Consider the following 22,237-nt stretch of genomic DNA (forward strand, 5'->3'; position numbering starts at 1 on the left):
GAGTTTACAGTTAGGAGTTTACAGTTAGGAGTTTACAGTTAGGAGTTTACAGTTGAGTTTACAGTTCTGAGTTTACAGTTCTGAGTTTACAGTTCTGAGTTTACAGTTCTGAGTTTACAGTTAGGAGTTTACAGTTAGGAGTTTACAGTTAGGAGTTTACAGTTAGGAGTTTACAGTTAGGAGTTTACAGTTATGAGTTTACAGTTAGGCGTTTACAGTAAGGAGTTTACAGTAAGGAGTTTACAGTATGGAGTTTACAGTATGGAGTTTACAGTTAGGAGTTTACAGTTAGGAGTTTACAGTTAGGAGTTTACAGTTAGGAGTTTACAGTTAGGAGTTTACAGTTAGGAGTTTACAGTTAGGAGTTTACAGTTAGGAGTTTACAGTTAGGAGTTTACAGTTAGGAGTTTACTGTTAGGAGTTTACAGATGTGAGTTTACTGTTATGAGTTTACAGTTAGGAGTTTACAGTAAGGAGTTTACAGTTAGGAGTTTACAGTTAGGAGTTTACAGTTAGGAGTTTACAGTTAGGAGTTTACAGTTATGAGTTTACAGTTAGGAGTTTATAGTGTTATGAAAGAGTTAATTGTTTTTTAAAAGGTTTGAGAAAAGTCCAATTCCCAGGTAATTTCTTTGTCTTGTGTTTTGTCTTTGTTTGGTGTTTGTTTGATGTTTGTTTGTTTGTTTATTTGTTTGTTTGTTTGTTTGTTTATTATGGTTGCATTTTGTTTTCTATTTTATTATTTTATCTGGTTTTTTTTCGAGTATATTTTTTATTTTTACACTAATTTCTGTTTTCTCTTTCTCTCTTTTTATTGCTCTTAGTGTTATTATTAGTAGTTTATATTGTTTTTCCCTCGTGTGTGTGTGTGTGTGTGTGTGTGTGTGTGTGTGTGTGTGTGTGTATTAATTCAAGTTCCTCTTTACCTTCTGTACATAGTAGATTATCCCTCCAAAATTTGTCTATAGTTGCTTCTGCTCAAATCACCTGTACTCTAACTAGCCTTATTTGCGTCGTTAAAGCACCTATCCTATACACTGCTAGAGGAGGAGGAGGGGTTGGTCAGGAGGAGGAGGAGGGGTTGGTCAGGAGGAGGAGGAGGGGTTGGTCAGGAGGAGGAGGAGGGGGTTGGAGGAAGAGTGGGAGGGGTTGGAGGAGGACCACCACCCCGACCCTCCCTCTATAAACGTCACAAGCCCCCACGACAATAATCTCAGCGAGTCACAACATTTTCACACCATTAGCGTTACAACATGTGATTTGATCTGTGTGCTCTCAGCTGCCTGCGTTACCACACCCAAAAGCGGGGGCGGCTGTTGCTGTGTCACGACCCGCTCTATCTAGCTACCATTCCCTCTGATCCCACCATCCCAGTTATTGCATCTAGTCTGCCACCACCAACCTCTACTACTCACCACTACTCATTTACTCAATTTTACCCACCTTTCTACTCCACCCCCACCTGACCTCTACCTCCCCCGCCTAACTGTAAATTTAATAATCAAAGCTCTCATTTATTTCCTAGTCCTGTTTCCCCTAGAGATATGGGGAGATGAGTGGGGAGGTGGATGAGTGGGGGAGGTGATGAGTGAGGGGAGAGGGGAGGTGGATGAGTGGGGGAGGATGAGTGGGGAGGTGATGAGCGAGAGTGGATGAGTGGGGGGAGGTGGATGAGTGAGGGAGATGGATGAGGGGGAGGTGGGATGAGTGGGGGAGGTGGATGAGGGGAGGTGGAATATGTATGTGGATGAGTGGGGGAGGTGGATGAGTGGGGAGGTGGATGAGTGGGGAGGTGGATGAGTGAGGGAGGTGGATGAGTGTCCTACCATAGTCCCTCACTTGTAAATCCATATTCTCTCTCTCTCTCTCTCAGATTTTTTTTTGATGGATTTTGTATAAATGGTCAAGATTCCCCCCCAGATTTTAAAGGATTGTGTTAAAACTGGACATTCTCTTTGTGCTGACCCTGATAGTGAATGTGAAGTGATTTACAGTAATTGGTAGTTTAGAAGTGAAGATAATAAGTGATTTACCATGGCTGTAAAAAATGAAGAAGAATGAATGACGTATTTGATCTAATGTTTATGGAAAGTTAGACGAACAGTAGTGAGAAAAAACTGAAGAATATAGAAATAACGCCAAAGAACTGTGTAAAGTGACCATAAAATGAAGAAATTATTTAATATAGTGATAAAGTAGGAGAAATAAAAGAAGGATCAATGAAACTGGAGAACTAGTGAAGAAGAAGGGACTAAGGAGAATAAAACAATATTTCAACTTAGAGAAAAAATCTAATAAATCAGGAAAATCACAGAAAATTAAAAAGAAAATTGTATAACATTCCAGGAAATGAATAAGAAAGATTAAATCCAAACAGTGTAATGAACTAGGAAAAAAATTTTGAAAATATACAACTTGATAAATCATGTAAAAAGGCATAACAAACACAAATCACAGTGAGAAAGAAAATGAGGTATCGAACCCTGGTATCCACACTATAATCTCGGCAACTGGCACCGCGCGCTCCACCACACACACACACATCATCTCACACACACACACACTCACTCATCTCCACCCACTCCACCTCCACCCACCCACTCCACCCACCCACCCACCCACCCACCCACCCACCCATAGCCGCCCTCCTCCTCCTCCCTGCTTGTCTACACATGATGGAGAAATCCTCAACAAAGCTTTTATTTCCCGTCTAATAACACGGAGGAGTGTGGCAATGAGAGCACCTGTGCACATAAATTGCTTTAGAAATACACATAAGAACACCTGTTGATTTAGGCCGCCTGTACCACATGAGTAGCCAACCGTAAGGCATTGTGTGTAGAGGTAGTTCAGTTTGAGGCAGTTCAGAGGCACTGCAACTAAAGACACTGTAACTATAGGCCCTGCAGCTAAAGACACTGTAACTATAGGCCCTGCAGCTAGAGACACTGTAACTCGAGGCACTACAGCTAGAGACACTGTAACTAGAGGCACTGCAGCTAGAGACACTATAACTATAGGCACTGCAGCTAGAGACACTAACTATAGGCACTGCAGCTAGAGACACTGTAACTAGAGGCACTGCAGCTAGAGACACTGTAACTCGAGGCACTACAGCTAGAGACACTGTAACTAGAGGCACTGCAGCTAGAGACACTATAACTATAGGCCCTGCAGCTAGAGACACTGTAACTAGAGGCACTGCAGCTAGAGACACTGCAGTTATAGGCACTGCAGCTATAGAGGCACTAGGTTTTTTAGACTGCCCTATTGGAGATAAACTTGCATCTCTGTCCTCCAATATTTTGAGATACTGCACCTGAGCTTTGGTCAGTGTTGCATTGAAGTGATATTTCAGTATTAGTCAGCCCTCACAACAGTTGTCAGCCCACGCATTATGAGTCAGCCTACGAAGTATTTTTTTTAGCCCACGCAGCATTTATTACTTCACAAAAGCACACGAGGCGTCAGCACACATACACACAGTAGTTGTCAGCTCACATCAACACACAACAGTAGTTTAGTCGATGCACCGTACAGTACAGTAGATGAATCACTTTCCTATGTTGTCTTCCTAGGATACACGGCCTTGACTTTGCTATACCTCTGTACCTTATGTTTTAGTACCTCTCACGTACCACTGTACCTCTCTCACTTACCATTATACCTCTCTCACCTACCAATGTACCTCTCTCACTTACCACTGTACCTCACTCCTGTCCATTTTACTCTTCGTATAACTTACACGTTAACAGCTGTTTGCACGTGACAGTGATTCTCATTGTTTACTCTAGATATTAGTTAATGTTTTCCATAATATGGTTTTATCTATATTTCCTGTGTTTTATTTTTATTTCATGTTTTAATGTATTTCATATGTTTTATAGTTTTATTTAATGATGTGCATACGGACCACAGCCTCGGCTTCCTTGACTTTGTTCATACCTCCGTTGAGTGATCTTGTGTGTGTGTGTGTGTGTGTGTGTGTGTGTGTGTGTGTGTGTGTGTGCAGTGCCCCCAGCTGATTTTTTTAGACGGAATTATCATTTTTAACCTTAGAATAGATGACATCGTAAGTACAAACTCAACAACTAAAGTATCTAGGTAGTGAGTAGTGTGTGTGTGTGTGTGTGTGTGTGTGTGTGTGTGTGTGTGTGTGTTCGTTCCTTATGCAGTTCCACATTTTTTACGAGTTAAAGTTTGGTAGGGAGGTGCGGGTGGCTTAGGGGAGGGTCAGGTACTGTCCCTCCACCTGGGTAACTCAACTAGTACTAATAATAATAAACATCGTAAGGTCTCAGTGTATATCCGACGCCATCTTGGCCGTGACCTCTGTGCCATAGGTAAAGTGAGTTAGTTATAGGGTGTAACACTTATAAGGCTCCGTTACAGCGTCAGGTAAGGCTCATATCTCTGTAACAGTGAACGCGTTTGTTGGTAAATATCTCGGCGTGACGTCCTCGGTGGCACAAACGTTACCATCGTTACTCAACTGGTGTTATTAGCACAGTCCCCCCCCCGCTCGCCCGTGACGTAAGAGCAACGCCCATCTACACGCTGTGACAATAGGTGTAGGTGTAACGCAATAATACATTATCCCTGATATTATTCTGTTGTTATTAACAGTGTTACGAGCTATGTGGAATGTTCTTAGGTTAAATAGGTTAGGTTAGTTTAGTTTAGGTTAGGTTAGGACAGGACAGGACAGGACAGGTTGGTTTAGATTAGGGTAAGTGAGGACGGGGTTGGTTAGGTTAGGTGAAGTTAGGTTAGGACAATGTAAGGTAGGTTAGATTAGGGTATTTTTGATTAGTTTAACTCTATTTACCTCTAGTTATGCTTTACTAATGACTCAAAAATCCGACGCATCTAACAGGGTCACTATGGCAGTATATATATGTAACGAATAATACGGTGTCATAATTACACACTTACAATTGTCGCTAAATATATTAAAATCTTACGGCCAGTTGAGTAGGAATTGTCGTAAGTGTGAAGCCTTTGTTAATGTAGGTTCGACAATGTCTTGAGAAAGTGATTAAGTGATCGTAAGTGTCAAGTGGTTAAGTTGTAAGTGTCAAGTGGTTAAGTTGTAAGTGTCAAGTGATCGTAGGTGTGAATTCTCTGGACTTTCATTTACAGAGTCGTTTATAAGAGAGAGAGAAAAAAGTGGATAACAATCACATGAGGCGGAGGAAATGTTTTAGAGATAGGAGTGAGAGAAAGGTAAATAATTGAGGAGGGGTACAGTAGAGAGAGTCAGAGAGAGCAAAAAGTTGAAGGTAATTGCAGAGCTTCTAGAATTCAATCCGTCAGGAGCCGAAATTAAATTAAAAAAAATACTAGTTAAGTATCACTAGAACTCAACCACATGTCATAACGTTAGGGAAATTTTGACTGCACTTTTAAAAATAATGGGAGGGGGGGAGGGGAAGGGGGTGGGGTGGGGAGGTAAAATTATAGTAACAAGAAAAGTGAATGTGGTGCAGATGGACGAGTCATATTGCCCGCAGTTGACATTCATTCGCGTAGGAGGGAGTGGAAGCAGGTAGTGAAGGTGTTGGTTAGTTTTAGGTTAGGTTAGACGAGATATGGTTAATAGAGACGAGATACCGTATATAGTCATGTATAGAAAACCAAGCAGCGAAATACAAAACAGAAACAAAACACAGTCATTTCACACACAAAAACAAATGACTGTTTACGTATTCATTTGTTTATGGGATACAAGTCGTGTTTCGTTGAGTCATATATGTCAATAATACTTTCTTATGTACATTCTATTTAGTGTTTAGGTTACACAATGCAAGTTTCGCTTACATGAGGTGTAACGTATACGTCTCTCAGATGGCCTATGTGAAAGGCACTTGGTTAGAGAGAGGGAGAGAGAGAGAGAGGTGTGTAGTCACTCTCATGCCTCCGACAACCTTAAGATGGCATTTCCGTTTTAATTTCGTAAAAAACCAAACACTTTCTATTTACCAACATTGATCTCATATTGCGTAATATTTTCATCTCCTCTCTCTCTCTCTCTCTCTCTCTCTCTCTCTCTCTCTCTCTCTCTAGTTTATTTTATCACCCGTGTATTATTCCGTTCAGCTAAGTGTGATACATTAGCACATCGCATAATCGACATCCGGTTTGTGTTTTACGACATTGGAGATTTTAACGCGCACTGATAGTAATCCTAATAGCCGTCACGAGAGTAATTATAACTTGTATTACCTAACAATAACAATGTAATAAGCTCTTTAACACAAGTTGATAGTTGAGGACGCGATACATTACAGGTAGAGTTGCTAGGCTTTCAAACGCTTCTATATCCATCTCAAGTCTTGTGTGTTCCTGTGATGTTTGTACGTTACAGGTGTCATGTTTACCTGGCGATACAGTAAGGTGTTGATTATGTAAGTTAATATAATATGGAGGCGTTTGTGGTCTAATTATACGTAACATAGAGAAGAAAAGTGATTTTTTTTTTTTAAGTTGATACGATTTAACTTCTTCATAATCTGGAAATAAGGAAGAAATGAGGAAATATGGGATTAAATTTAATAAGTGTGTTTAGTGCTGTTGATTGTTACTACAGTAGTTAGTTACTTCCACCTGGCCAGGTCGGACAGGTTCCTGCCATTGCGCCATGTGGAAAATTTTTCCCCTGTCACCTCCTTGGACAGTGGAAATCATAATAAGGAGTGAAGGACAAACAGCTTGGAACAGACTTGGAGCACAGGGAGAAGCTTATGTGTGTGTGTGTGTGTGTGTGTGTGTGTGTGTGTCATGTTCTGTATATAGTTCCTGGTGTGTGTCACAACCCCAAGGTTCTGTGTGTCATGCACCCAGCATGTCTCTCATATAACTTGTGTGTGTGTCATGTCTCTGGGGACAGTCTCTGTGTGTGTGTCATGTTCCCTGTATAGTCTCAGTGTCAAGGCAATCTCTGTATAGTTCTGTGTGTGTGTCATGTTCCCTGTATACCTGTGTGTGTGTCATGTTCCTGCATAGTTCTGTGTGTGTGTCATGTCTCTGTATAGTTCTGTGTGTGTGTCATGTTCCCCTGTATAGTTCTTGTGTGTGCTATGTTCCCTGTATAGTTCTGTGTGTCATGTCTCTGTAGTCTCTGTGTGTGTCATGTTCCCCCATAGTTTTGCAAAATGTTCCCTGCATAGTCTCAGTGTGTCACACCCCAGGTCTGTGTGTGTCATGTTCCCCTGCAGTTAGTTCTGTGTGTCATGTTCCCTGTAGTCTGTGTCATGTTCCCTGTATAGTTCACAGTGTCATGCACCCCTGTATGTTCTCAGTGTGTCACACCCTGTATAGTTCTGCACCCTGTAAGGCCCTGTGTGTGCTGTGTTCCTGCATAGTTCTCAGGTGTGTCATGTTCCTGTATAGTTCAAAAATGCCCTGTATAGTTCTGTGTCACGCAATTCTGTAGACAGTTCTGTGTGTGTGGTCACAAATTGTATAGTCTGGTGTGTCATGTCTCTGCATAGTTCTGTAGTGTGTGTTGCGTCTCTGTATAGTTCTGTGTGTGTGTCAGAGTCCCCTGTATGTCTGTGTAAAAACATGTTCCCTAAGGTTCCAGGGGCAAAAGTCATGTTCCTGCATAGTTCTGTGTGTGTCATGTCTCTGTGTAGTTCTGTGTGTGTGTGTCATGCACCCTGTATAGTTCTGTGTGTGTCATGTTCTGTATAGTCTCCAGTGGGCATGTTCTGTATAGTTCTGTGTGTGTGTGTCATGTTCCTGTATAGTTCTGTGTGTGTCATGTTCCCTGTATATTCTGTGTAGGGTTATGTACCCTGTATAGTTCTGTGTGTGTCATGTTCCCATAGTTATGTGTGTGTGTGTGTGTGTGTCATGCAATTCTGTATAGTTCTGTGTGTGTGTCATGTACCCTGTATAGTTCTGTAGTGTGTGTCATGTACCCTGTATAGTTCTGTGTGTGTGTCATGTTCCCTGTATGTTCCGGTGTCATGTTCCCCTGTATAGTCTCTGTGTCATGTTCCCCACAGTCTGTGTGTGTGTCATGTCCCTGGTGTGTGTTCTGTGTGTCATGCAACTTGTTAAACTTGTGTGTGTGTCATGTTCCCTGTATGTCTCTCAGTGTGTCGCCAAGTTCTGCATAGTCTCTGTGTGTGTGTCATGTTCCCCGTATAGTTCTGTGTGTGTGTGTGTGTGTGTCATGTTCCCCTGGTATAGTTCTGGTGTGTGTGTGTGTGTGTGTGTCATGCAAATCTGCATAGTTCTGTGTGTGTGTCATGTTCCCTGTATAGTTAAGGGTGTGTGTGTGTGTGTGTCATGCACCCTCTGCAACTCTCTATGTTCTGTGTGTCACAAAAACTGATAGTTGTGTGTGTGTGCTGAAAAATTCTGTATAGTTGTGTGTGTGGTGTCAAGTGTAATCTTGTATAGTCTCTGTGTGTGTCACAAAATCTCTGTATAGTTATGTGTGTGTGTGTGTGTGTCCATGTAACTTGTATAGTCTGTGTGTGTGTCATGCACCCCTGTGTGTGTCATGCACCTGCATGAAGTTCTTGTGTGGGCCATGTCCTGTATAGTTATGTGTGTGTGTGTGTGTGTCAGTGTACCCTGTAGTTCTGGTGTGTGTGTCATGCACCCCATAGTTCTGTGTGTGTGTGTCATGTTCCCTGTATAGTTATGTGTGTGTGTAAAAATGCACCCCAGATAGTTCCTGTGTGTGTCATGTACCCTTACATTCTCAAAAATGCACCCCATAGCTCAAAAACCTGTATAGTTCTGTGTGTGTGTCACAAAATTCTGTATAGTTCTGTGTGTGTGTCATGTCTCTGTATAGTTATGTGTGTGTGTGTGTGTCATGTCTCTGCATGTTCTGTGTGTGTGTGTCATGCACCCCTGTATGTTCTGTGTGGTGTGTCATGTTCCTGTATAGTTATGTGTGTGTGTAAAAAGTCATGTCTCTGCATAGTTCCTGTGTGTGTAAAATGTTCCCCATAGTCTCTGTGTGTGTATCATGCACCCCTGTATAGTTCTGTGTGTGTCACGCACCCTGTATAGTTTCAGGTGTGTCATGTACCCCTGTATAGTTCTGTGTGTGTGTGTCATTGCACCCTGTATAGTTCTTGTGTGTGTGTCATGTGCACCTGCAGAATTTTGTGTGTCATGTTCCCTGTATAGTTCTGTGTGTGTGTCACGTACCCTGTATAGTTCTGTGTGTGTGTCACGTACCCTGTATAGTTCTGTGTGTGTCATGTTCCCTGTTTGGTAGCTGCCTAATACCTACTACCAGATAATTAGAAGTACAGGTACAATAATTTCGTAGTGGAGACAGGCTAAATTTTCTTTCATGTACAATACTGAGTCTCCTCACTTTATACTGTATACGAATACATTGCATAGGGACACACACACACACACACACATGTATACAGTATATATATATATATATATATATATATATATATATATATATATATATATATATATAGTAGTGATATTAAAAGTTGCACGACTCGATGCTGGAGAAGATAAATAGGGGGTTGTTAAGAACACTTTCACCCTTGTTTACCCAGAGGCAATACAGTGTTAAGCAACCTCCCCCCCCCCTCCTCCTCCTGTGCCCCCCCCTCTCCCTCCTCCCTCTCTCTCTCTCTCACTGTCTTCTTCTCCCTGACCACCTGGTCCAGCTGCCGCGGGTATTATGAGGCATCTTACCGTACTGCCGCCCGTCTCTCAGGGGTCCTCGCCGCTCACCTCACGTCAGTTTTACGCTAAAGTTTATTCATGAAATCCATCTCTGTATATTATTGGGGGTATATTTCAGTTGTTCACGAAAGAAACTCCTGTAAGTGATCGCTAACACTGTACGGTAAGCGTCGACACCATCCTCAAGCACTATAATTTGTTAACTTAACACACCATCGTTATGCTCGCGCCGCCATTCTTGCTCTCTCTCCTTTGAGTCGTTTTAACACCCAAAAAATTTAGCTTATACCGGATAATTATTTTTTTGTGAGTCTCGTTCGCTTTTCCTCTGGCTGCAGTCTGGCTCGTGTATGACTAATAATTATCGAGTTTCTTTTGATGTTACTAAAAATTAATGTCATTTTACCGAGTTGTTTTTTCTAGTTTTTCACCAATAGTGAGGGTTGGCGGAGGAGTGAGGTGGTGTTATTTTGGGTGTATTATTTAACAGCAGTGTAGAGAGGGAAGGACCTACACCCACACGTGCCGCTGCCTGGCGGGTGCACTTACTGTATATGGTACACCTGTCAAGTTACTTCACTCCTCCCGCATACAACCTCTCAGTACCTCGTTGAATCGTTACCTAATCTCTTACGTATAGGGAAGCTTCGATAACTGGGACTTTCACTTGATGTTCTTGGTGGTTTATTTGGTATAACTGGAGCACAATAAACCTCGATGGAGTGAGATAAACAAGTCCACATGAGCAGTGTCTATGACGCCTCGCTGTTGTCAGGTACTGTGTGGAAACATTGACTATTGTCTCGTCGTCTGCTGAAGCGTTGTTTACGATGATATTTAGATCTCTGGTGTCCTTTAGATGAGCACAGCTCCAGTAACCACCGAGAAAATCCAGAGCACTCTCTCAGGCAGCGTGACGAAGGATAGGTGTTGGGAAGGATACACTCACTCGACCTGAAGGACAGTCAGTGCCTCAGTGGAGTCCGTCACCTTCACTCTCCACGAAAAAGTTCTTTACCGCGACGACTGTCAGGTGTGAGACGCTAGACTTAACAAGGACAAGGACTGTCAGTGGCTACAAAACTGTTCACCCAAAATAATATAGACTTTTTCTTCCCGAGTTGTTGTAACTTAACACCAACCTACACACCGAGACTCTTGTGTAGTACCGAATAGTGACTTCTGGCGACTGATATTAATTTTTCATGGGAAAATAAGGTGGTGTCATTTACGTGGGTGTTGCAATCAAGAGCCTACAGACACACTCTCATCATCACCTGTAGATGAATCATGAGAATGTAATGTTGCATCCTCAAGTTACATCCACGTGAGTTAGGTTCTGTCGTCGTTGACTCTGGACGTGTTACATCGTTAATGGTAATGACGATAAGGTGTACGAGTCAAGCCGGTGCACTGAGATGATGATGATGTGGTGGAATTAGTGGTAATCAGACTACCAACACAGAGCAACAGCGGTGAAGGTATGGTCAAGCTGGTGATTTTAAAAGGATTCCTGTAGAATAAACTCGTGTTGAAGGTTCAGGCGTCTTTTGGCTGGTGGAGTGATGGCGTTGAAGGCTTCTACCCTGACGGGATTTTTTGCGTTACAAATATACGCATTCACGGCGTTGAAGGTTCGGTCACGCTCGTAATTTGAAGTGATATTTTGCGTTTTGCGTTCTCCGAGTCGTTACCTACGACTCAGAGAACCTTGAGGCGGTGGTTTTTATTTCTCCAGTGGGAGGGAAGTAATCGTGTGTGATTTTATACGTTGGAATTTTGTCCTGGGATAATTTTCCTATTTTAATATAAGAATTTTAACTTATTATTTCACTATTTATCAGTTTACTCGCCGTTCTGGCGGTTGGTCTAGTTTTTGTTTATTCGTTACAGACTTTATTACCCAGTGTTAGTAGAGGAGGAAACTGGAGTACCCTTCTCATACGTATCCCCAGCTGGACCTGGAACCCAGGACACCATGGTGAGAGTTGCTCGTGTTGCCGTTGTACCACATAGCCTCCAGGAGATATTTGCCCGATTCTTTGTTTTAACAGTGACGTTGTATTTCCCGCAAGGTATATTTTCTTTTTGTTCATTCGCTAATGTGGGTCATTACTGTTATGGTCAGTGAAACACACACACACACACACACACACACACACACACACACACACACACTCACTCCACCCCACCTACCGTTACACCGATAAGCATCATTATATGAATTAGCTTGGCTAAAAAGAGAGAAACTGTCACAGTGGGCGTGGGAGGAACACCAGGTTTAAAAGACCCAGAAAAAGAGAGAGAGAAAGAGGGGGGGGGGAGAATCATTTGTGTTCGAGCAGAGATATATGATGTCATCGTTGGGCGTGAGAGTGAGGAGGAAACTGGAACGAGGAAGTGTGTGTGTGTGTGTGTGTGTGTGTGTGGGCGTTATGTACGTACGAACTCACTGGTCAGCTCGGACGTAAACACTTATTTTCTCAGCGTCATGGATGTTAAGAGACTTTTCGTTGTAGTGCGAGAATCTATTAGTGTCACTTAGCATCGAACAGTGTCAGTTTTATCATTATACAGTCTAATAACGAGTGCCAATTGTCATAAAGATGTGTCAATTGTTATAACGGAGTGTCAATTGTCATAAAGGTGTGTGTCAATTGTTATAACGGAGTGCCAATTGTTATCGTTTTACGTTCCTTGTGAGAGATTACCCGAAAGAATTAAATTGCAGTATACAATAACCTGGATTACGTCTGAATTATACATTAATTACTTGGATCACTTGATGATTAAACCCTTGGCTTAATTTACCCAGTGCTACTTATGGGGTTAGGTTAAAGTAAATTACGTAAAGTTAGATTTGGTTAGGTTAGGCTTGTCTAGGTTAGGCTAGTGTGGTTAATCTTCGCTGATTTACTGTAACTGTACCGTATCATTGACTCGCTGTAACTGTACCGTATCGCTGACTCACTGTAACTGTACCGTATCGCTGACTCGCTGTAACTGTACCGTATCGCTGACTCGCTGTAACTGTACCGTATCGCTGACTCGCTGTAACTGTACCGTATCGCTGACTCGCTGTAACTGTACCGTATCGCTGACTCGCTGTAACTGTACCGTATCGCTGACTCGCTGTAACTGTACCGTATCGCTGATTCACTGTAACTGTACCGTATCGCTGACTCGCTGTAACTGTACCGTATCGCTGACTCGCTGTAACTGTACCGTATCGCTGATTCACTGTAACTGTACCGTATCGCTGACTCACTGTAACTGCACCGTAACTCATTCTGGGCCTCACGATAATGGGGGAAATTAATAACTTCGTAATAAATAAACATCCTCCAATTTTTAACACATACGAACAAAGGTTTCCGGATGCCACCATTATTTGTATTATTAAGTACATGGTGTTATTGCTTCGCTGTTTGAACCATCAGAAAACTAGTAACTCGCTTAAAGACCTTAGTTGTTGTTGAAGTGCTGTAATAACATCATACAGAAATCACTACAGAACCCAGTAACCCTTAAGCAAGACTTAGATGTTGTATAAGTATTCGAAGGATATGTATATTGCAGTTCAGTGGTCAGTCTTCCAATAGTCGCGGCGTTCCTGAAGGTAATTGTCCACCTCTGTTTTAATGGTTCAGTGTTGTCTGTGGTGGCGAGTTGTGAAGAGTCTCTCTCTCTCTCTCTCTCGTTATCCACCTTGACCTCTTTATTTTTGATAACAATACGCATGGTTAACAGAGCCTAGCTGTTGATGACGTAACTGGTGCGTAAATAAAGAGGCGTCTCTCGTGTGTGTGTGTGTGTGTGTGTGTGTGTGTGTAATTGGTGCTATTGTGAGCGTTAGGAAACATCCGTGACTCTCAGATACTCGTACATATAGGAAACATTGATGTATAGGAAACAACCAGGATATATGTTAATGGTCCCTGCATATGAAATAGCTGATGTATACAATATATTTCACCTTCATAGAGTGATGACAACAAAATATCGTACATCCTACTTCCTTCCCACCCTTCATTCCTGTCTCTCTTCCTTCTCTTTTTTTTCCTGTTACTTCTTCCTCTATCTCTTACTATGCTGCTTTCCTCTTTCTGTCTCTGTCTTTTTCTCTCCTTATCTTCTCTCTGTCTGTCTGTCTCTTTTACTACCGTACCACACCAACTTACTTTCTCTCCCTCCTTGATGCCATCTTACGACCTGGATCCTCTCATCTATTTTCCTCTTATTCATTTTTCTTCTATTCTCATTCACTTCTCCGTTCTTCTCTCCTCTGTTGGCTCCTGTGGTAACGTCTGTCTCCTCTGGATCACTTCAACGTAAGTGCTGTTTACGTTCACACCTGTCAATTCTCAGGTACAAATTTTATCACATTCAGGTGTGTGTGTGTGTGTGTGTGTGTGTGTCGGGAGCACGTGAATATTAGAGACCCTTGCTTATTTTACCTGATAAATACACACCCTAAGGCTAAAATAACCTAACCTAACACCCCACAGGTAACGTTATGGGGTAGTTCAATCATGAGGTGGAATAAGCTGGGGAACGTAAATCTTCAGGTGATTCCAGAATTGATCACATCCAGCTGTGTGTCGCCGTCCTATTGGCTGTGAGAACCTCCCCCTCCTCTCTACACACAAGGTCATGGTCAATGTGTTCTTCTGGTTCAAACTTTCAGCGGATGTTCCCTTAAACGTGAGACAAGTTCTTCCGCCACCTGCCAGATCTTGAGGAGAAAATTGACCTTGGTATTTTGTGATATATTTTTGTAAAGAGAAAGGTGTGACACACACACACACACACACAAGGGAGATAATACCGTATACATACATACATACATACATACATACATACATACATACATAAAGTAGACGTCGACAAAATCGTAATTGAATGTGGATGCAGCACAACCTTGAGCTCTAAATAGTGATATATAGAGTTGTACTAACTTGAACACAGACAACAGTGTCCCACCGAGGCCACGTGTATAATTACACTGAAAGAAGCATCCTTGGTGAAGAATGTATTACAGTAACTGTATTTCCCATCACACTGCGGCTGTTTTGTCTGAAATGTGTCACCGGGAGCGTCCTTGGTTCTTGTAATATTCTTGACAAGAGAAAGAGAGAGAGAGAGAGAGAGAGAGAATGTGTCACCCGGCGTCCACCAGGGTAAGAGCCCCGTTCCTGGGTCCTCCTCTGTTTCTCTGACACTTTCTATTCTTCTTCGCGGGATGGTTGAAGGGTGAAGGAGGGAAGTAGAAGAATTGTTGGGGTGAAGAGAGTAAAGGGAAGTGGGCGAGATTAGAGGGGTTGAAAACTAGGGAGAGGCTTGTAGGGGAGAAGGACGAGGGGAGACGGGGGGGTGGAGTGAAGTCTGGAGAGGAAATGAGGAATGTGAGGGAAAATAGGAGAGGAAGGAAGGATGTGAGGAAAAGAACGAAGTGGGATGGTGGTGTGTCAACGGAACAGTGGGAGGGAGGGAGGGGTAGGAGGTAAACTGTGGATATGGAAGGAGGAGGGTAAGAAAGGGAGTAAAGAGGGAGAAAGGGTTGTGGGAAAGAATGGAGGAAGAGGTGCAAAGAAAAGAGTGGGGGGAATGGGAGGGAAAGGGGTACGAGAGAATCTGGGATATGAAGGAGAGAGAGGGGGAGAGAGTGAAGAGGGAGAAAGGGATCTAGGTATGCGGGAGGAAAGGGTTGAGAAAGGAAAAGATTGAGAGGAAGAGGTAAGGGAGGGATGGGTGAGGGAAGTAGTGAGAGAAAGGGAGGGGGTGAGGCCCGGGGAGAGGTAGAGAGGGAGGAGTGAGGAAAAAAGGGGGAAGTGTGAGGGAGGAGAGAAAGGAGGGGGAAGTGTGAAAGAGGGGGTGAAGCCCGGGGAGAGGTAGAGAGGGAGGAGTGAGGAAAAAAGCGGGAAGTGTGAGGGAGGAGAGAAAGGAGAGGGAAGTGTGAAAGAGGGGGTGAAGCCCGGGGTGAGGGAGGGGGAGCAGCAGTAGGTGAGTGGTTCACTTTCCACCTGCCGCTCGACCGGATGACTTGTTTATAACTTTCACTTTTACACAATGTTGTTTTTCTCCGACTCGTCAAACGTTTATCGTACTACTTTTTAGTAACGCAGAGTCAAGCGGGAACTAAACGATGGGAATAAAAACTAAATACCAAAAAGATAAATTAAACGATCGTAGACTCCACGTACAGTATACTGTATGCCTCGCAAGGAAGAACTCGAATACGCGATACAACCTCGAAAGTTTTCAGTCTTCTGGTTTAAAGTGATTAATTGGATCGTGTGTGCAGAGGAGAGGGGCAGAGAGGGCGACTAATATATCTCAGTCAAGTTTTAAATGAATCAGTCAACACCTTCCAGAGTTGAGTGATGTCACCCACTAACATGATGGTCATGTTGACGTGATCGGTTCCTTAATACTGTATTCTCTTACATTTGTTTTGTGAGTATTAATTGCATATATACGAGCACGTCATATATATATATATATATATATATATATATATATATATATATATATATATATATATATATATATATATATATATATATATATATATATATATATATATATATATATATATTAGGGTGGTCCAAAATATCACATATTTGTATACGTTTTCTCCACAAGGTTTATTTTTGTCCATTAGGTACAAAATGCATCCCAGAAAAAAATTGGATCATTTAAAGCATATTTAGAGGTCAATCCAATGTCCTCTTTTTTCCATTTAGTACGTAATAAGGATTTTTCGGGGCTAGATAAACACATTATAAACACATTGTCTTTATTCAGCAAAATATACTATTTAGATTGATAATGAAATAATTGTAGAACTGATGAGATATAAATGAAATAAGTAACTTCATCTGATTAATGGTAACCCTTGTCTGTGTTTCCTGTTTCAACCTGTCATTGTCAGTCCCTATGACTCAATACTTGACTCTTTGCCCTTTCCAAATAGGCAACTAGGCTATATACATTGAAATATACCCAATATAATGTGTTGTGTATATTAAGACTGTATCATGCGGACAAGAAAATTCAGTCCTACACTACAAGTATAATATGCAAAATGGATTGACCTCTAAATGTTAATGAATATGGATAAAATTTTATAGACCTTATCTATGAACCAAATGGACAATTTTAAGGCTTCTGGAGGCAATATATTACTACTTATATTTTTTACCATATAGTTTTGGACCACCCTAATATATATAAATATAAATATATATATATATATATATATATATATATATATATATATATATATATATATATATATATATATATATATATATATATATATATATATATATATATATATATATATATATATATGTATACTCTCATGACCTCGAATGCAATATTATGCGAAATTTCTCTCTAGCAGCAAATTGTATAATGCGTGATGTGTGAATATTAAGTGTTTCATACGCTGTGAAGGCCACAGGTCGCGTGCTTACGTCTTGATGTTGCTGGAGTCATTGAGTTGACTGACGTCAGTAGTGCATTGAAGGTCAATGATGTTGTTTAGGTCAAAGGTCACATACATAAGCCACCAACCACTGTCGAAGGTCATGCATTCTATACCCTGACTACCTCCTTGTCGCACCCCTTGACCACGACCCCTGGCTGCGCCCACACCACGTAATGTACCTTCACCCACACCGTCTACCTCCACCCACTACCACCTGTCTCTGCCTACAACCCATGGCTGAGCTCATGTTTATTGCTTTTATTTTTATTTTGCCTACAACACCTCCATCACTTGGCTACACCGCATATCTAACTCCCCTATTGTTCCTGAGCCCTGACTCTGCACACAGCCCCTGACTCCGCCCACACCACGCCCCCACACCTTTGTCTAAATCTCCCATGTGTCTTGCAGGGTGCGGGGAAACTTACGCCAGGACTAACAGGATCGTCGGAGGAAGCGACACGGCATTCGGAACTCACCCATGGCAGGTGGCCATCATCAAAGAATCATTCCTCAGTAAGCGTATAGCCTGTGGCGGAGCTCTTGTCAACGAGCACTGGGTCATCACCGCTGCCCACTGCGTCGCCACGTGAGTACTAATGCTTCCTGGTTTCTGAACGTGCCTCTTGTTCTTCAGCAAAATGCATTAGTTTCTCCTTTAGGTTATTAGAGAATAGTATCTCTTGGGTTTTTTTTTTGCGTGTTAAGTTCCGTTACCCTGTACTTCCTCTCCTTCCCTCCCCACTCCAGGAGATATCTGTTATATACCACGACCTACTTATCGTGAGCTATGATGCGACATTATTCACCCTAATGCATGACACGGCAACGTCACTTTAGGAGCGTGACGTAACATGGATGACTCGCGTGATGTACATTACATACTATCGTTACTGACAGAGGTATTGATTAAAAACATTCATCACTCGGCATGGCGCCACTCACCTTGACGGATGGTCACTGAAGAGAACTAATAAGAGTCAATCTTTTCCAGCTGTATATTTCTATGCTGGTTTGGATACGCATCCTTCCCATGCTGTAAGCGCCCCATCCCAGTACCAAACGGCCCTCTCCAGATCCTAAACGTTCCTTCCACGCTAAAAACATCCTATTCCGCCCAAGAGGTCCATTTCCAACTACTTAACAACCATTAACAGTCCTTAAAGGCATCATCCATGTCTCTTAAAGGCCCCTTCCCAGGCTCTCGGTGCTTCATTTTAAGTCTCCACTAAGTCTTTTCCACCTTCCACAGAACGCCAATCAGCAGCATGAAGGTGCGCCTTGGAGAGTGGAACGTACACAAGCAGAATGAAAGACTACCGCACGAGGACTTCGAGGTGGCGAGGAAAGAGGTCCATCCGAATTACCAGGCGGCCGACTTCCGGAACGACGTGGCTCTGGTGAAGGTGAAGAGGACGGTCAAATTCAAGGAGCACATCATCCCAGTGTGTCTACCCCAGCAGGGAGAAAGCTTCGTCGGGGACTATGGCACCGTCACGGGCTGGGGACGTCTCAACCACGGTCAGTTCCTGTCAATAGGTTTGTCTTGAACAATAGGAAGTTCTGGACAAAAGGGTATTTGTACATTGGGTCGTTTACCCACGGTCACTGTCCTTCAGCTGGGAGTCATGAAAAGATTGATGCCTTGGACAGAATTGTCTTGGACAGAAGAGCTACTTAGACAGAAGGTTGTCGTCACTGAAATGATGTCATGGAGGTAAGGATCGCTTGGACGGTAGAGGTCACACTTGCTAGAGGGAGAGAAACAACATGAATAGGAGATGAGACCAGATGAAGGTATACAGTAACTTCACATTGGCATATCACCCAAGGGTGTGTGTGTGTGTGTGTGCGCGCGCGCGCGCGCGCATGAGCGCGTGCGTGCGTGCCCGCCCGCCCGCCCGCCCGCCCGTGTGTGGTGGGAGGGGAGATAGTCTCACCACCTGCATTGTAACTAGATCACTGAGGGGTTAAAGGACTTGAGGCCATTAATGATCTCGTAATGAACTACGTAATATGATAACTGAGACAAGTACTATTATGTAACATACAGAATTCGACCTCACTCCAGGCCCTAGGTACTCCAGGCCCTAGGTACTCCAGGCCCTAGGTACTCCAGGCCCTAGGTACTCCAGGCCCTAGGTACTCCAGGCCCTAGGTACTCCAGGCCCTAGGTACTCCAGCCTAGGTACTCCCAGGCCATAGGTACTCCAGGCCCTAGGTACTCAAGCCCCTAGGCTGCTCCAGGCCATAGGTACTCCAGGCCCTGGGTACTCCAGGCCTAGGTACTCCAAGCCCTAGGTACTCCAGCCAGGTGCTCCCAGGCCATAGGTACTCCAGGCCTAGGTACTCAGGCCTAGGCCTCCAGGCCTAGGTACTCCAGGCCCCTGGGCCACTCCAGGCTCCCAGGTGCTCACGCCCTAGGTGCTCCCAAGCCCCTAGGTACTCCAGGCCATGGTACTCCAGGCCCTAGGTACTCAGGCTCTAGGTACTCCAGGCTCTCAGTACTCAGGCTCTGGGTACTCCCCGGGCTCTGGGTGCTCAGGGCTCGTTGCTCAGGCCTTGGGTACTCCAGGCCCTAGGTACTCAGGCCCCTAGGTACTCAGGCCCCTAGGTACTCCAGGCCTAGGTACTCCAGGCCCCTAGGTACTCCAGGCCCTAAGTACTCAGGCCTAGTACTCCAGGCTCTAGGTACTCCCAGGTGTTACTCCCAGAGCCCCTAGTGCCAGGCTCGTGCTCAGGCTCTAGGTACTCCAGGCTCTACAAATGCACTCAAGGCTCTAGGTACTCCAGGCTCTGGGTACTCCAGGCCTAGGTACTCCACGAACTCTAGGTACTCAAAGGCTGGGTACTCCCGCCTAAGTACTCCTGGTTCTAGGTACTCCACGCCTAGGTACTCCAGGCTCTAGGTACTCCCAGGCCATATGACCATGCCTGTTATACACGTTATACCATCGCCCACACGTTGGCCTGTCATACGCGTTATACCTGTCATACACGCGTTATACCTGTCATACACGTTGGCCACCTGTCATACACGCGTTATACCTGTCATACACACGTTACACCTGTCATACACACGTTACACCTGTCATACACGTTGTACCTGTCATACACACGTTATACCTGTCATACACACGTTACACCTGTCATACACACGTTACACCTGTCATACACACGTTACACCTGTCATACACACGGTATGCCTGTCAGACGCGTTATATCTGTCATACACACGTTACACCTGTCATACACACGTTACACCTGTCATACACACGTTACACCTGTCATACACACGTTACACCTGTCATACACACGTTACACCTGTCATACACACGTTACACCTGTCATACACACGTTACACCTGTCGCCACACACGGTATGCCTGTCAGACGCGTTATATCTGTCATACACGTTACACCTGTCATACACACGTTACACCTGTCATACACGTTACACCTGTCATACGCACACATACCTGCCCTACACACGTTACACCTGCCCCCTACACACGTTACACCTGTCATGCCACACGTTACACCTGCCTACACGTTACACCTGCCCCACACACACACACGTTACACCTGCCCCTACACACGTTACACCCTACACACGTGCACCTACACACGTTACACCACCCTACACACGTTACACCATCATACACGTTACACCTGTCATACACACGTTACACCTGTCATACACACGTTACACCTGCCCTACACACGTTACACCTGCCCTACACACGTTACACCTGTCATACACACGTTACACCTGCCCTACACACGTTACACCTGCCCTACACACGTTACACCTGTCATACACACGTTACACCTCTCATACACACGTTACACCTGTCATACACACGTTACACCTGTCATACACACGGTATGCCTGCCAGACGCGTTATATCTGTCATACACACGTTACACCTGCCAGACACACGTTACACCTGTCATACAGATGCCATACCTTATACACAAGGCAAAATCAGGTCATGTATGTTTTAATTTGTCTATTTCTTGTATAATTGTGTAAGTAATGTTATTACTATTTGAATTTTTTTTCTACTTGTGTTACTGTGTCTGCCTGCCTGTCTGTCTGTCTGTCTGTCTGTCTGTCTGTCTGTCTGTCTGTATTTCGCTGGCTTTCTACTTTATTTTCCCTTCTTGCACTTCCTTCCTTCCTTCCCACATCCTTCCAAACCCCCTTTTTACTTTCTTTTATTTCCTTCCATCTGTATTTTCCTATTCCCCCTCTTATTCCACTTCTTTCTTTCTTTCTTTCTTTCTTTAATTCTTTCTATTTTTTTCCCTGGACCATCTTCCTATTTTCTTATCTTCCTCTTTCATGGCTCCTCCTTTATTCCTCTCTACCTCCTTTTTCCTAGCATTTCTCTTCTTTCCTTCCTCCTTCCTGACTTCCCTTCCTCCTTCTTTCTGATGTTTCTTCTCCCTCCTTCCTTTTCCCTCCCTCCCTCCTTCCTTACCTCCCTCCCTTCTTCCTTACCTCCCTCCCTCCTGATATCTCTTCCTCCTTCCCTCTTCTTCCTCCTCCCTCTCTCCCTCCCTCCCTCCTCCTCCCCCCCCCCCCTTAATTCCTCACCCTCTCCTTCCTCTTGTCATTCCTCTGCCTTTCTCCTCACCCCTTCTCTCTATCTCTATATCCTGACCCCCCTCTCTCTCCTCACCCCCCTCTATGACCCCCTCTATGTCTCTCTCCTCCTTACCCCCCTCTATGTGTCTTCTCTCTCTCTCCTCATCCCCCCCCTCTGGTCTCTCTACTCACCCCTTGTCTCTCCTCCTTCCTCACACCTCCTTCGTGTGTCCTTCAGGTATATCACAGACCCCGGAGGTACTGCAGGAGGTTGAGGTAGAGGTCCTGAGAAACGACGTGTGTCAGTCGTGGTTCAAGGCGGCAGGACGACGGGAGACGATTCACGATGTATTCCTCTGCGCTGGCTACGAGAACGGTGGGAAGGACAGCTGTCAGGTATGTTTGGGGGTGGTGGATAATTAAGGTGGGTGTAGGAGAGTTTAAGTTGGTGTAGGTGTGTTTAGG

The 22,237-nt window shown here is 43.8% G+C and overlaps 1 protein-coding gene across 5 annotated transcripts in view; it reads left to right on the forward strand.

Annotated features, from left to right (window-relative positions):
* Nucleotides 1-22,237, forward strand: part of LOC121877850 (serine proteinase stubble-like) — a 97,561-nt gene that overhangs the window by 67,623 nt on the left and 7,701 nt on the right. For all 5 annotated transcript variants that reach the window (XM_042383765.1, XM_042383774.1, XM_042383759.1 and 2 more), the window contains 3 exons: nt 17,591-17,768; nt 18,432-18,700; nt 22,011-22,168. In XM_042383765.1, the coding sequence (XP_042239699.1) occupies nt 17,591-17,768; nt 18,432-18,700; nt 22,011-22,168 (605 nt within the window). The remainder of the gene's footprint in view (nt 1-17,590; nt 17,769-18,431; nt 18,701-22,010; nt 22,169-22,237) is intronic.

Source organism: Homarus americanus, unplaced genomic scaffold (assembly GCF_018991925.1).
Source record: "Homarus americanus isolate GMGI-L3 unplaced genomic scaffold, GMGI_Hamer_2.0 scaffold33468, whole genome shotgun sequence".
NCBI classification, from domain to species: Eukaryota; Metazoa; Arthropoda; class Malacostraca; order Decapoda; family Nephropidae; genus Homarus; species Homarus americanus.